We start from the raw sequence: 14,680 nt of genomic DNA on the forward strand, positions 1-14,680 counted from the left end.
TTTTAAAAGCACAAAGAAACAAAGGAAAGTATTATAAATCCCGCCAACAGCATGGAGGAAATACTGTGTTTTCTGAAACGAGGCAGCAGCAGAACGCCGACCAGTAAGCGACATTTGATGTAAGCACGTTCGTCCAATGAGAAAAGTGCTTCATCAAGACGCCCAATGAGCGCGGATCGGCTCAAGAGCGTGTTGGGCGGGCTAACATATTCTGTCCTACAGTTGGTGAAGTGCAGAGTTCCAGACGCGATGGCAAGAACCAAGCAGACCGCTCGTAAATCCACCGGTGGTAAGGCGCCGAGGAAGCAGCTCGCCACTAAGGCTGCCCGCAAGAGCGCCCCGGCTACTGGCGGTGTGAAGAAACCTCACCGTTACAGGCCAGGTACCGTGGCTCTGCGTGAAATCCGCCGTTATCAGAAGTCCACTGAGCTGCTCATCCGCAAGCTGCCCTTCCAGCGCCTGGTTAGAGAGATCGCTCAGGACTTTAAGACCGATCTGCGCTTCCAGAGTTCTGCCGTCATGGCTCTGCAGGAGGCCAGTGAGGCTTACCTGGTCGGCCTGTTCGAGGACACTAACCTGTGCGCCATCCATGCCAAGAGGGTGACCATCATGCCTAAGGACATCCAGCTGGCCCGCCGTATTCGCGGAGAGCGTGCTTAAACGAACCCACTCCATCCAATTATCCCCAAAGGCTCTTTTAAGAGCCACTTACATGCTTCCACTGAAATGGGCACTTTTCATAACTTTTTTTATTTATTAATTATTCCATTGTGTGTGCGTGTTCCGAGTTATAATTTAGTTATATTTATCAGTTATAAATATTAGGAAAAACTGTTTAAAGTGTTTTTTTGTGTGTGTAGAGATGGTTAACACGGTTACATAAGTACAGCAGATTAAAGATTGGCAGGTGGTGTCTTATAACACATGATTAATAATGTTTATAGTGGTGTATGTTTATGGGGTTCTATAAAGCATTGAGTTAATAAGAGTAATATAGTCGTTATGAGTAGTAGAGTAACGCATAAGGCATAAGCAGAATATTGAATGTTTACCATAAGACTGGTTATTGTAATAATGGTAATAAAACAACCGTATTCACAATGATGCTTTTTCTAATTTGGTAATTCATGTGTTTGAGCCGCCACTGTGTGTGTGTGTAACCCTAACCTTTGTCCTCTGAGTCCCGCAGCACCAACTCCCATTTCTGACGGGGTTTTGTCTCCGTTTGCAGGTTCTCCGGCTGGCACTCACACTCAGGCTGGCACTCATTGTGCTCGCTACCTGATCTGAAGGCATGAGGACCCAGGTGTGGTTCTTCACCTCCAGGTGCGCCTTGTGTTCCTAGGCAGCACAGATGATATCTGTTGAGTCCAATTTAAGCCCAACTTCCTTCTAACCCTAATTAGGATAACCCCAAGTTATTTCTAACCTAAACTATGATAACCCCAACAGGTTTTTAACCCTAATTAGGAAAACCTAAACATGTATCTAACCCAAATTAAGATAACCCAGGAATACATGGCACCAGTTTACCATGGTCAGCACTGCCCTGGAGCACACAATGCAGTACACTTACCTTGGTCTCATCATTACATTTACATTTTCAGCATTTAGCAGACGCCTTTATCCAAAGCGACGTACAGTTACAGTATACAATCTGAGCAATTGAGGGTTAAGGACCTTGCTCAAGGGCCCAACAGCAGCAACCTGGCAGTGGTGGGGCTTGAACCAGCAACCTTCTGATTACTAGTCCAGTACCCTAACCACTAGACCACAGCTGTACTCATTACTGCATCAGGGAGTTTCAGCATGGCAGTGAATGCACTAAAGGAAAAAGCTGGCAGAGGCCTGTACACAATCAGAAGGAGATTTATAACATTGACATTCCCACCTCAATGGAGTAAATTATTTGTTAGTGTGATACAGCCTGTTGCACTGTACGGGAGTGAAGTATGGAGTCCACTCAATTTTCCCAGTTCTATTAAATGGGACAAACATCCAACAGAAACCCTGCATGTTGATTTCTGTAGAATGATTTTATAAGTCCAAAGGAAAACACAGACCATCGCCTGCAGGGCAGAAATAGGCCGAATATAAACATACAAAAAAGATCTCTACGTTTCTTGACAGAAAAGGACAGAAAAACTAGCACCACTTGCCACACATGTAAGAAACACATCTGCAAGGAGCACACTAAAACAATCACATACTGTGATATATGCATGTAAACAACACACACATGCACACACACACATGCACACACACAAAATATTGTTTTTATGTTCAATTTATAGTTTAATTTTCAATTTACACCTGCTGTTCTGAGTAAAATAAAGTTGGTTTTATGAAAAAGGGAAAAAATCTATACGGGTCAAAATTGACCCATAGCAGCACTGATGTCACTATACAGTAGATAATAATGTTTAGATAAAAAAAAAAAAATACAAACAATATTTGCTCAGTGTGCTCTGATATTAGTCTGTTAGACTCAGATAATATCCTTACATTGTTTCTTCACTATAGGAAATTCACTACAATGTATTTAAACAGCTTTTTTTATTGAAAATGAGGTATATTGTGAGATGAAAAGTTTATGGAGCCAAAAAAATAAAATTAAAAACAGTGTTTACATGGATTTAAATACAAACTAAGTTATCTATCAGGTGAGAAACAACATTGGATGATAACTATTGTTTTTGAGTATTTTTTGAGGCTGTTTTAAATCGGGTCAAATTTGACCCGCTAACACTAAAGATGTGGGCAGCTTTCTAACACAATACAAGGGTTAAATTATTATTATTATTATTGTATGGTTATGTATTTATTTTTTTTTACTTTTCCAAGCACCACACCATATGTGGAATAATAATCATAAGCACTAGCAGTAGTAGTAGTAGGGCTTTTTTTTCTGTTGTATTAGTTCTTGTTTTAGGCCATCAATCCTGTGATTTTTTATTCTTGCTCTTCTTCTTCTGTAATTATGACATTATGACATCATCATCATCATCAGCATCATCACTAAACATGGACATATAGTCCAATGAGAATGTCACACATGAGGCACAAAAAAACAGATAATTTAATATCTGCAAATGATACGTAAAGCCTAAAAGCCATCAGTACAAGCTGCGCAGCATTGTGTCTAAATAAAACAATTGAACAACGCTTGCTCAGAATGCATATAAATGGAGCCACTTAATGCTGTTTAATGATAATAGTTGACCATTACACTGTCAGCTTAATCAAAACTTAAATCCTAACAATAATAACAGGACGATGTTTTAAGTGTATCCAGAGCAGTAGAGAGAACAGAGTGGCGACACTCATAGGGAACCGTTGTACATTTTCAACTACTTAGCAAGTATTTTCAGTGATTTCATAACAAATCTTTAGTTATTTAATCCACAACAGAACATAAAATTAAAGAAGGAATATTTAAGCACCACTTTTCAGTTTAAGCACCACAAACATGACATGAGGTAATATTTGTGATGGTCATCCTGATGACCTGTATGAATCTCATGAATAACTGATGACACTTGTACCTTAATTACTAAAATAATTAATATATTGCTCCTGCATTAAGGCATACATTAGCAGTGGTGGACAGTAACTAAGTAAATGTAACTAGTTGGGTGAGTTTTTACTTTAACTTCACCACATTTGGTAGTCAAATGTTTTACTTTTTTCTCCACTACATTCTGAACAATCTGTGGTTCCTTTTGGTTTATGTGTGAATAAAAATATAACATTGTCAAAATAAAGGAAGCGTGAAGCGATCACACCAATCAGTGTTTTGTTCTTATGATAATTTTAATAAACATTAGTGTCAGATTAATAAATGACACAAGTCTTTTCACCTAAAAGTTGATTAATCAAGAGTCTTGTTACAGAAATGATCATAAAACATTAGAGCCATAATAAATCATGCTACTTTTACTTTTATACTTAAGTACATTTGAAGGTAAATACTTAAGTACTTTTACTCAAGTGGAGGTAAAGAGTATTTTTACTATTACTGGAGTAATATTTTACCTTGGATATCTCTACTTTAACTACATGGTTTGTGTACCTTCTCCACCATTTAATGAATACACACACAGTGATATACATGTGGGGAACCATATTCCCCAGGCCTCCAGGTAAATGTGTTCCCCCCTGTGTTGCTAGTATAATGGACTGATCTATAGGTTAAACTTGTTCTACATAATGACAACAGTTAAATACATCACCAGCATCACTGTAGTGTTTTATAATTACACACACAGTGATATACATGTGGGGAACCATATTCCCCAGGTCTCGTAAATGTGTTCCCCCCCTGTGTTGTTAGTTTAATGGACTGTTTCATAGGTTAAACTTGTTCTACATAATGACAACAGTTAAATACATCACCAGCATCACTGTAGTGTTTTATAATTACACACACAGTGATATACATGTGGGGAACCATATTCCCCAGGTCTCCAGGTAAATGTGTTCCCCCCTGTGTTGCTAGTGTAATGGACTGATCTATAGGTTAAACTTGTTCTACATAATGACAACAGTTAAATACATCACCAGCATCACTGTAGTGTTTTATAATTACACATACAGTGATATACATGTGGGGAACCATATTCTCCAGGTAAATCTGTTCCCCCAATGTGTTGTTAGTGTAATGGACTGATCTATAGGTTAAACTTGTTCTACATACTGTTTGTTAATTTTAAAATCACATGGCTGCAGTTTGTAAAGTTTAAATTAACGAGAGATCACCATGAATGAAACTATTCTTTAAAGTAAATGGTAGTGCAGCTGAGATGAGTAACCTTAAATAATAACACAGACTATTGTCCTGTGCGATATAGTTTATTTGTACGTGCACCAAAACTTTTTCTTGCGTGACAAAACGAGAAGAACAAACAAGTGTGTGAATAAGAGCATGTCCTGTATTAGGATTTATTTACAAATAAATCCGACACGGTAATTCTAGTTGATTGACAGCAATGTCTTTGTATTTTTAAATGACAGCTAACGATAGTGATCCGACTCTTTTAAGTATTGTGTATAACATATCAAATGTTGACTTCATCAAAAAGAATCGACTCCCTCAGCTTCCAACTGCTCATTGCTGAGTACAATCAAATTAGTGAATCGACTCTTTCGAGTCTATTCCTGTCGTTTGACTTAAAGAATTCATTAAGGAATCGACTCGTTTGATTCATTTGAACGCGCAGACTCACTCGCTCTCACACTGCGAGCTTCTCAAACTGAACTGCGTCTTTCTGTACATGAGGAAGAAATCTATGTAGAGATCTCAAATAACATGAACCTGAAGGTCTGAACTTACATTGTAGAAAAGAAAAACAAGCCAGTAGCAGCAGTGTGCACATTAAACCATTTACAGAAGGGTCATTAAGTTTGGTAAATTGAGATAATGGCATGTTTCTGACCTGAATGAGAGGGGCAGTAAAAAAAATCTCACACTGTCAGAGACAATGTTTGAAGTCCAGGTTAATAGGACCTGCTAGTTAGAGAAGGATCACTTGTTTGTTAGTGTAAGTCCAGAAGTGGGTGTGGCCCGTACGGGGATCGAACCCGCGACCTTGGCGTTATTAGCACCACGTTCTAACCAACTGAGCTAACCGGCCAGTACATCTGTTCTCTCTTTAGATCCTTGTACATAATTCTACACTGACCCAAATCAACAGCTGAAACAGACTTTCTTAATACACATCTAAGAGGTTTTGTTGGTTCTTATATGTGTGAACCATCTAAACTATATATTTCTTAAAGTTCTTGACTGAGTTTAATGTCACCAACCAGTGAGTGGAGCAGATACGACTCAGGTCCTGCACACAGTAAGTAGTGCTGATACACAGTACCAGCCTGCACACCAGAGGGGCTCCAAACATCAAGTTTTCACTCATAAAATCATGTAGTTTGTGAACTTTGTGGATTGAATGTAGGATTTATACATGTAGATTCTGGGTTTTAGGAAGTTGAGCTACTGTTAATATTTTTTCAATTGAACTAAAAACAACCTGAATTGATATTTTAATTTACAAGCAAATGTAAAGTATATTTCTATATGAAGAGCATCAGTTTCCAGATAATATACACTGAGGTGTAAAGCATAGTGGAGCGGGTTCAGTAATTGTGTAGTTTAAAAGTGACAGTAAATCTGTGTCTGTTTCTGTTGCTTATTCTGAATTGTGTTTGTTTGTAAACTGTGAATTAGTTCTTAATCTGGTCGTGATGTTAGTGGATTAAACCTACATCTCTCTGATGGTCTGACCGATGAGCTGTCTGTTCTGACCTACTGCTTAAGCCCGGCTAGCTCAGTCGGTAGAGCATGAGACTCTTAATCTCAGGGTCGTGGGTTCGAGCCCCACGTTGGGCGAGTATCTTCATTTAACATCTACAGAAACCAAAACAGCCGGTCTCCAGTGACTTATCAGGTGGATATTTGTGCTTGTAGGACTGTTGTTTACTGGATGTTTTCAGTTACTTATTTCCACTATTCTGTGGGACTACACATTGTTGTTGTGTCTCATATCCGTTTGATCAACAGGCAGGTTGTGCAATAAAAGACACTCGTCCCTGGGTGGACTCGAACCACCAACCTTTCGGTTAACAGCCGAACGCGCTAACCGATTGCGCCACAGAGACACGCGCATAGCTCTTTCACATGACGGTACACATGAGTCACATGACTTGCTAATGTTTACTTCATGCTAATAAACAGTATAACATTTTACTTACGTGTCCAGCCCTGCTACACAAACTGTCATTTTTGTCCCTGTTAAAAACTTTAGCTTAATTAAAGCAAATAAAGACACATTTAAATTTTTCATCTATTATTACAGGTTTAAAGTTGCATAAAACAAATGTTTGTACAAATAATATAAAACCAAATTACAAAATAAACATTTCACTTATTTTAATGATCTCAGAAATTACTCAGTTTTAAAGGTCAAAGGCAGCAGCATTTAGATCAGAACAGCTATTAACATTAAATATCACTAAAGTGGAAATCCTGAACACAGCAATGTAAACCTTTCATTTAAAAAAAAGTAAAGTTACATAGTTGACCCATGGTAAAAAGAACCTCACAGCTCAGCACAATGGTTAAACTGCACAACCCAACAAGGTAAAATAACCCATCATGTGTTCTGTCCAATATTTATACAGTGCTTTGTTGCCATATAGCACTTTATCACATGCATTCGGCCTTTTCTTTCCTGTATACCAAAAACAGTCGCCATTGCAGGTCTACAACACGTTACAAAAACACTTGGGACAAAAGAGCCATAAACACTCTTTAATTTTTATATATTATAAAATCTGTACCCAAGCAACAAGCTGTAAATTATTTCTAGCACCACTAGATGGAGACGACTTCTGTACAACATGTTCAACTTCACTTTAAAAGTCAGTTGAATGTGTTTTACTGTAGTAAGAATGAAAGTTTGAGCTGATCTTTGTGTCATTGTGTAGCTTTGATGAAGAAAAAGCCGCTGGGTCAGTGTGTAACAGGAGGTTTGGAGTGAAGGTGGGTGTGTGTGGATAAAAGCTTCCAGCTCCTGGTATTCCCAGGCGGTCTCCCATCCAACTACTAACCAGGCCCGACCCTGCTTAGCTTCCGAGATCGGACGAGATCACGTGTTCTCAGGGTGGTGTGACTGTAAGCGAGAGACTCTGTAAACAAGCTGCTTCTTATAGACGTCCGTCGTTCAGCCTTATAAATAAATAAATAAGTAATTAAAACCTTAACATTGTTTAGGTTCATTAAATGTCAGGTGTTGTTTATGTAAACACACATCTTAAAAGGATGGCTAATGAATTGTGTTTATTGATAAATAGTGGTCTTGTTAGGGTTTTACTCTTTATGTTAATATTAATTAAAAAAAATAATAAATAATAATGAAATAATAATAAGTCAGAAGGAAAGATTTATGGTGTTTAGGGAAATCTAGGAAAATTCACATCTTTAAAAGCACCACGTCTTGTTAAACTCTCATGAGTTTTGCTCAATAAAATGCCAATAAAACAGACACAGAGTTTCTTACATTTACACTGATTCTTATTCCTATGAACTCAAGATATTTCATGTTTTATCTGGTCAACTGTTATGATTTAAGAATAAATAAAAGCTGATGCTTTTAACCTCATACTTTCCTAATACTTTTATTCTACACGGTCTACATTTCTTTTAGTCTTCTGCCATGTGCAGTGCAATAATTCACTAAATTACACAGCAGTTCTCTTTTTATTTATTTATTTATTTATTTTTGCCATTTTCAAAATTGATTGTAAGCATTTATAAAGGTCATGCCACGTTCATTAGGTGAAATGAAGCCAGAAAAACAGGGTGATATTCTCACTTTCAGAGATCAAATTACTCAGGTTAGAAAGTCCTGAAACACAGAACATGCTCACCTGACTCTCTCTCAGCCATGCTACCATTAATCATTAAGGGGTGTGTGGCCCATACGGGGATCAAACCCACAACATTGGCGTCATTAGCACCACACTCTAACCAACTGAGCTAACCAGCCAGTATATATATATAATGTATGTGTGTGTGTTCAATTCCCAGGTGGAGCGGTCGGGGTTCTTTCTATGTGGAGTTTGCATGTTCTCCCTGTATCTGTGTGGATTTCCTCCGGATGCTTCGGTTTCCTCCCACAGTCCATAGATGTGCAAGTGAGGTGAATTGGAGATACTAAATTGTCCATGACTGTTTGATATTAAAACTTGAACTGATGAATCTTGTGTAATGAGTAACTAGCGTTTCTGTCGTGAATGTAACCAAAGTGTAAAACATGATGTTAAAATCCTAATAAAACACAAAACAAACTTAACATATCTGACTGAATATATTAGCAATTTACCCTCAATCTTTTGATAAAGTGTAAAAAAGTTTTGTTTGCCAATATATCAATAAGTTATCTTTTATTCATTATCAAATGTTATGTCAGACCATCATAAATTTTCCTGTCAATTGATTAATTTGATGTTACAGTATTAACATGTCTTTCTCCAAAAAAACATATTTGTTGTAAATGCGAGGAGGAACTTTAATTTTTTTTTATTCGTATGTTTATTATAGCAGGTTATCAAGACTTAAAGTCATTACAGAATTTATCAGTGTCAAGCTGGCAGCAATGGGGTAGCAAATATATATGCTGTTCAGTTCAAATCACGTTACAAAAGAAAGTTAAAAAAAAATCCATTTTAAGTTAAATGTAAAAAGATTTTATTTCAAGTCTTTTTAACACCATTCAAGTGGTCTATTCATCATGAAATGAATGTTAAACAACTGCCAGATTCACAAAACGTGAGAAACAGCAAAAACTGTTTTACACACTCAATGTAGAAGCACTTTGTAGTTCAACAATTACTGACTGTAGTCTATCTGGTTCTCTACATGCTTTGTTAGCCCCTTTCACCCTGTTCTTCAATGATCAGGACCTCCACAGAGCAGGTATTATTTAGGTGGTGGATCATTCTCAGCACTGCAGTGACACTGACATGGTGGTGGTGTGTTAGTGTGTGTTGTGCTGGTATGAGTGGATCAGACACAGCAGTGCTGCTGGAGTTTTTAAACACCTCAATCAGTGCTGGACTGAGAATCGTCCACCAACCAAAAATATCCAACCAACAGCGCCCCGTGGGCAGTGTCCTGTGACCACTGATGAAGGTCTAGAAGATGACCAACTAAAAAAAGCAGCAATAGATGAGCGATCGTCTCTGACTTTACATCTACAACCTCTGGCAAAAATTATGGAATCACCACTCTTGGAAGATGTTCTGTCAATTGTTTAATTTTGTAGAAAAAAAATAAATCACAGACATGCCACAAAACTATCATTTTTCAAAATGTCAACCTTCTGGCATTAAGAAACAATAAAAAAAAGAAACAAATATAATAGTTGTGGTCAGTCACAATTGCTTTTTTTAGATCAAGTAGAGGAAAAAAATATGGAATCACTCAAATCTGAGGAAAAAATTATGGAATCACTCTGTAATTTGCAGCAAAACATCTGCAGCAGATTAGATTTGCTAATTATTCTTCAGTTTAAAAAGAGTGCTTACACCTCGGAGAGCTGTTGCACAAAGCAGATTGTCATGAATCATGGTTCCAACACAAGATATGTCAGTTGAAACAAATGAGAGGATTATAAAACTCCTTCAAGAAGATAAATCATTGTGGAATGTCGCAAAAGATGTTGGTTGTTCCCAGTAAGCTGTGTTTAAAATCTGGACCAAGTACAAACAAAATGGGAAGGTTGTAAAAGGGAAGCATACTGGTAGACCAAGTAAGACATCAAAGCATCAAGATAGAAAACTTAAAGCAATATGTCTTGAAAACAGAAAATGCACAACAAAACAAATGAGAAACAAGTGGCCGGAAAGTGGAGTCAATGTCTGTGACTGAACTGTAAGAAATCACCTAAAAGAAATGGGATTTACATACAGAAAAGCCAAACAAAAGCCATCATTAACACCTAAAAAGAAAAGAACAAGGTTAAAGTAGGCTAAAGAAAAGCAATCGTGGACTGTGGGTGACTGGATAAAAGTGATCTTCAGTGATGAATCGCAAATCTGCATTGGGCAAGGTGATGATGCTGGAACTTTTGTTTGGTGTCTGTCCAATGAAATTTATGAAGATAACTGCCTAAAGAAAACATGTTAATTTCCACAGTTGTTGATGATATGGGCCTGCATGTCGGGTAAAGGCACAGGGGAGATGGTCTTCAATAAATGCCAAAGTCCACATTGAAATTTTGGACCCTTTTCTTATTCCATCAGTTGAAAGGATGTTTGGTGATGATGACTTCATTTTTCAAGATGATAATGCATCTTGCCATAGGGCAAAGGACGTGAAAACTTTCCTTCAAGAAAACATATAATGTCAATGGCATGGCCTGCAAATAGTCCGGATCTCCATCCATTTGAAAATCTCTGGTGGAAATTGAAGAAAATGGTCAATGACAAGGTTCCAACCTGCAAAGCTGATCTGGCAACAGCAAGAGACAGTTGAAGGCAGATTGATGAAGAATACTGTTTGTCATTAGTCAACTCCATGCCTCAGAGAGTTTAAACCATTATAAAAGCCAGAGGTGGTGCAACAAAGTAATAATGGTGCAGTGTTTTCTAATGATTCCATAATTTTTTCCTCAGATTTGAGTTATTCCATATTTTTTTCCTCTACTTGATCTAAAAAAAAGCAATTGTGACTGACCACAACTATTATATTTGTTTCTTTTTGTATTGTTTCTTAATGCCAGAGGGTTGACAGTTTGAGAAATGATAGTTTTGTGGCATGTCTGTGATTTATTTTTTTTCTACAAAATTAAACAATTGAAAGAACATCTTTCAAGAGTGGTGATTCCATAATTTTTGCCAGGGGTTGTACATCAACTCTGAAATCAACACTACACAACTCTGAAGTCTGTAACTCTGGAAATTCAACACTGGCGATTTTGCTGTGTGCATGACTTGGTATTTAAACAAATGAGGGTTTAAATGTAGATAAAACACACACAGGTGTGAATGTAATCATGTGTTTTAGCAGTTTGAGTCTACAGTCAGTGATGGTTTTGTACTGGATACCTTTAAATTCAGGTGTTCCTAAAATTTAGATTCCCGCGTGTAACTAAGTGGGGTGGGGGAGGGTAAAGTGCACCATGAGCTCTGTGATAACACGCACTTACATTTAGGTTCATCTGGGTTTTTTTTTTATGTTTGTTTGTTGACCTGAAGCAAAATAATTTTACTGATATTTCAAATGTGTACTAAACTTTACAGAGAATGGACAAACAAGAGGATAAACAAGAGGATAAACAAGAGGATAAACAAGAGGATAAACAAGAGGATAAACAAGAGGACAACATGGTATGTATTTATTTTGACATGTATTCTTTTCATGTGAACTATAAATAGAATTTGATTAAAAAAACTACTTAATCTGTTTATTGAACATTTTATTAAATGTAGGATTCACTTTCTAAAATTGAGTGAGTTGCTCTAGGGCAGGGGTCCCCATCATGAAATTTCATATATACTGTATATACAGTATATATACAGGTGCTGGACATAAAATTAGCATATCATGAAAAAGTTGATTTATTTCAGTAATTCCATTCAAAAAGTGAAACTTGTATATTATATTCATTCATTGCACACAGACTGATATATTTCAAATGTTTATTTCTTTTAATGTTGATGATTATAACTGACAACTAATGAAAACCCCAAATTCAGTATCTCAGAAAATTAGAATATTGTGACAAGGTACAATATTGAAGACACCTGGTGCCACACTCTAATCAGCTCATTAACTCAAAACACCTGCAAACGCCTTTAAATGGTCTCTCAGTCAAGTTCTGTAGGCTACACAATCATGGGGAAGACTGCTGACTTGACAGTTGACCAAATACTTATTTTCCACCATAATTTACAAAAAAATTCTTTAAAAATCCTACATTTTTTCTCATTTTGTCTCTCATAGTTGAAGTGTACCTATGATGAAAATTACAGACCTCTCTCATCTTTCTAAGTAGGAGAACCTGCACAATCAGTGGCTGACTAAATACTTTCTGACCCCATATAGAGAGAGAGAGAGAGAGAGAGAGAGAGAGAGAGAGAGAGAGAGAGAGAGAGAGAGAAGAGAGAGAGATATTATATATATACAGTGTATCACAAAAGTTAGTACACCCCTCACATTTCTGCAGATATTTAAGTATATCTTTTCATGGGACAACACTGACAAAATGACACTTTGACACAATGAAAAGTAGTCTGTGCAGTATAAGTAGTATAAGCAGCTTATATAACAGTGTAAATTTATTCTTCCCTCAAAATAACTCAATATACAGCCATTAATGTCTAAACCACCGGCAACAAAAGTGAGTACACCCCTAAGAGACTACACCCCTAAATGTACAAATTGAGCACTGCTTGTCATTTTCCCTCCAAAATGTCATGTGACTCGTTAGTGTTACTAGGTCTCAGGTGTGCATAGGGAGCAGGTGTGTTCAATTTAGTAGTACAGCTCTCACACTCTCTCATACTGGTCACTGAAAGTTCCAACATGGCACCTCATGGCAAAGAACCCTCTGAGGATCTTAAAAGACGAATTGTTGCGCTACATGAAGATGGCCAAGGCTACAAGAAGATTGCCAACACCCTGAAACTGAGCTGCAGCACAGTGGCCAAGATCATCCAGCGTTTTAAAAGAGCAGGGTCCACTCAGAACAGACCTCGCGTTGGTCGTCCAAAGAAGCTGAGTGCACGTGCTCAGTGTCACATCCAACTGCTGTCTTTGAAAGATAGGCACAGGAGTGCTGTCAGCATTGCTGCAGAGATTGAAAAGGTGGGGGGTCAGCCTGTCAGTGCTCAGACCATACGCCGCACACTACATCAAATTGGTCTGCCTGGCTGTCACCTCAGAAGGAAGCCTCTTCTGAAGTCTCTACACAAGAAAGCCCGCAAACAGTTTGCTGAAGACATGTCAACAAAGGACATGGATTACTGGAACCATGTCCTATGGTCTGATGAGACCAAGATTAATTTGTTTAATTTGTTTGGTTCAGATGGTGTCAAGCATGTGTGGCAGCAATCAGGTGAGGAGTACAAAGATAAGTGTGTCATGCCTACAGTCAAGCATGGTGGTGGGAATGCCATGGTCTGGGGCTGCATGAGTGCAGCAGGTGTTGGGGAGTTACATTTCATTGAGGGACACATGAACTCCAATATGTACTGTGAAATACTGAAGCAGAGCATGATCCCCTCCCTCCGGAAACTGGGTCGCAGGGCAGTGTTCCAGCATGATAATGACCCCAAACACACCTCTAAGACGACCACTGCTTTATTGAAGAGGCTGAGGGTAAAGGTGATGGACTGGCCAAGCATGTCTCCAGACCTAAACCCAATAGAACATCTTTGGGGCATCCTCAAGCAGAAGGTGGAGGAGCGCAAAGTCTCGAATATCCGCCAGCTCCGTGATGTCGTCACGGAGGAGTGGAAAAGCATTCCAGTGGCAACCTGTGAAGCTCTGGTAAACTCCATGCCCAGGAGAGTTAAGGCAGTTCTGGGAAATAATGGTGGCCACACAAAATATTGACACTTCAGGAACTTTCACTAAGGGGTGTACTCACTTTTGTTGCCGGTGGTTTAGACATTAATGGCTGTATATTGAGTTATTTTGAGGGAAGAATAAATTTACACTGTTATATAAGCTGCACACAGACTACTTTTCATTGTGTCAAAGTGTCATTTTGTCAGTGTTGTCCCATGAAAAGATATACTTAAATATCTGCTGAAATGTGAGGGGTGTACTCACTTTTGTGATACACTGTATTATATATATATATATATACCAATAACCGTTACATTGTATATATTTAAAACTATAGCAATATCCTTATCTCTAAATTTATTCTGATATATTTTTAAATATTGTTCATAAGAATAGATACAATACTGCAAGATGCACAATTTGCACATACTTTTTTTTGTTGCATACCATATGCTGTATAAATGCACCTTATTTACTTACTTTATTTGTATTAGTTTCTCTTCTTTGTTAAACTACTGGAGACGTACGTACGTACGTACGTACGTATCTATCTATCTATCTATCTATCTATCTATCTATCTATCTATCTATCTATCTATCTATCTATCT

General features: G+C 37.7%; 1 protein-coding gene, 3 non-coding genes and 1 pseudogene across 4 annotated transcripts; 2 read left to right on the forward strand and 3 right to left on the reverse strand.

Moving 5' to 3' along the window:
• The first annotated feature begins 233 nt into the window (after positions 1–233).
• On the forward strand, positions 234–660 carry LOC134305238 (histone H3). Its single transcript, XM_062990117.1, has one exon. It carries the CDS (start codon positions 250–252, stop codon positions 658–660), a length of 411 nt encoding a protein of 136 aa, XP_062846187.1. The 5' UTR covers positions 234–249.
• A 4,899-nt stretch (positions 661–5,559) lies between these two features.
• On the reverse strand, positions 5,560–5,633 carry trnai-aau (transfer RNA isoleucine (anticodon AAU)). Its single transcript has one exon. It is a non-coding gene; the product is annotated as a tRNA-Ile (tRNA).
• A 679-nt stretch (positions 5,634–6,312) lies between these two features.
• Positions 6,313–6,385, forward strand: trnak-cuu (transfer RNA lysine (anticodon CUU)). The gene has a single exon. It is a non-coding gene; the product is annotated as a tRNA-Lys (tRNA).
• Positions 6,386–6,580: 195 nt separating this feature from the next.
• On the reverse strand, positions 6,581–6,654 carry trnan-guu (transfer RNA asparagine (anticodon GUU)). The gene has a single exon. It is a non-coding gene; the product is annotated as a tRNA-Asn (tRNA).
• A 902-nt stretch (positions 6,655–7,556) lies between these two features.
• Positions 7,557–7,675, reverse strand: LOC134305241 (5S ribosomal RNA; annotated as a pseudogene).
• Positions 7,676–14,680: the final 7,005 nt, after the last annotated feature.

The sequence above is a fragment of the Trichomycterus rosablanca genome, unplaced genomic scaffold, assembly GCF_030014385.1.
Source record: "Trichomycterus rosablanca isolate fTriRos1 unplaced genomic scaffold, fTriRos1.hap1 scaffold_134, whole genome shotgun sequence".
In the NCBI taxonomy this organism is placed as follows: domain Eukaryota; kingdom Metazoa; phylum Chordata; class Actinopteri; order Siluriformes; family Trichomycteridae; genus Trichomycterus; species Trichomycterus rosablanca.

Excerpts from the sequence above, each read along its gene's own strand:
- LOC134305238 (XM_062990117.1), top strand. The coding sequence starts at position 250 with ATGGCAAGAACCAAGCAGACCGCTCGTAAATCCACCGGTGGTAAGGCG.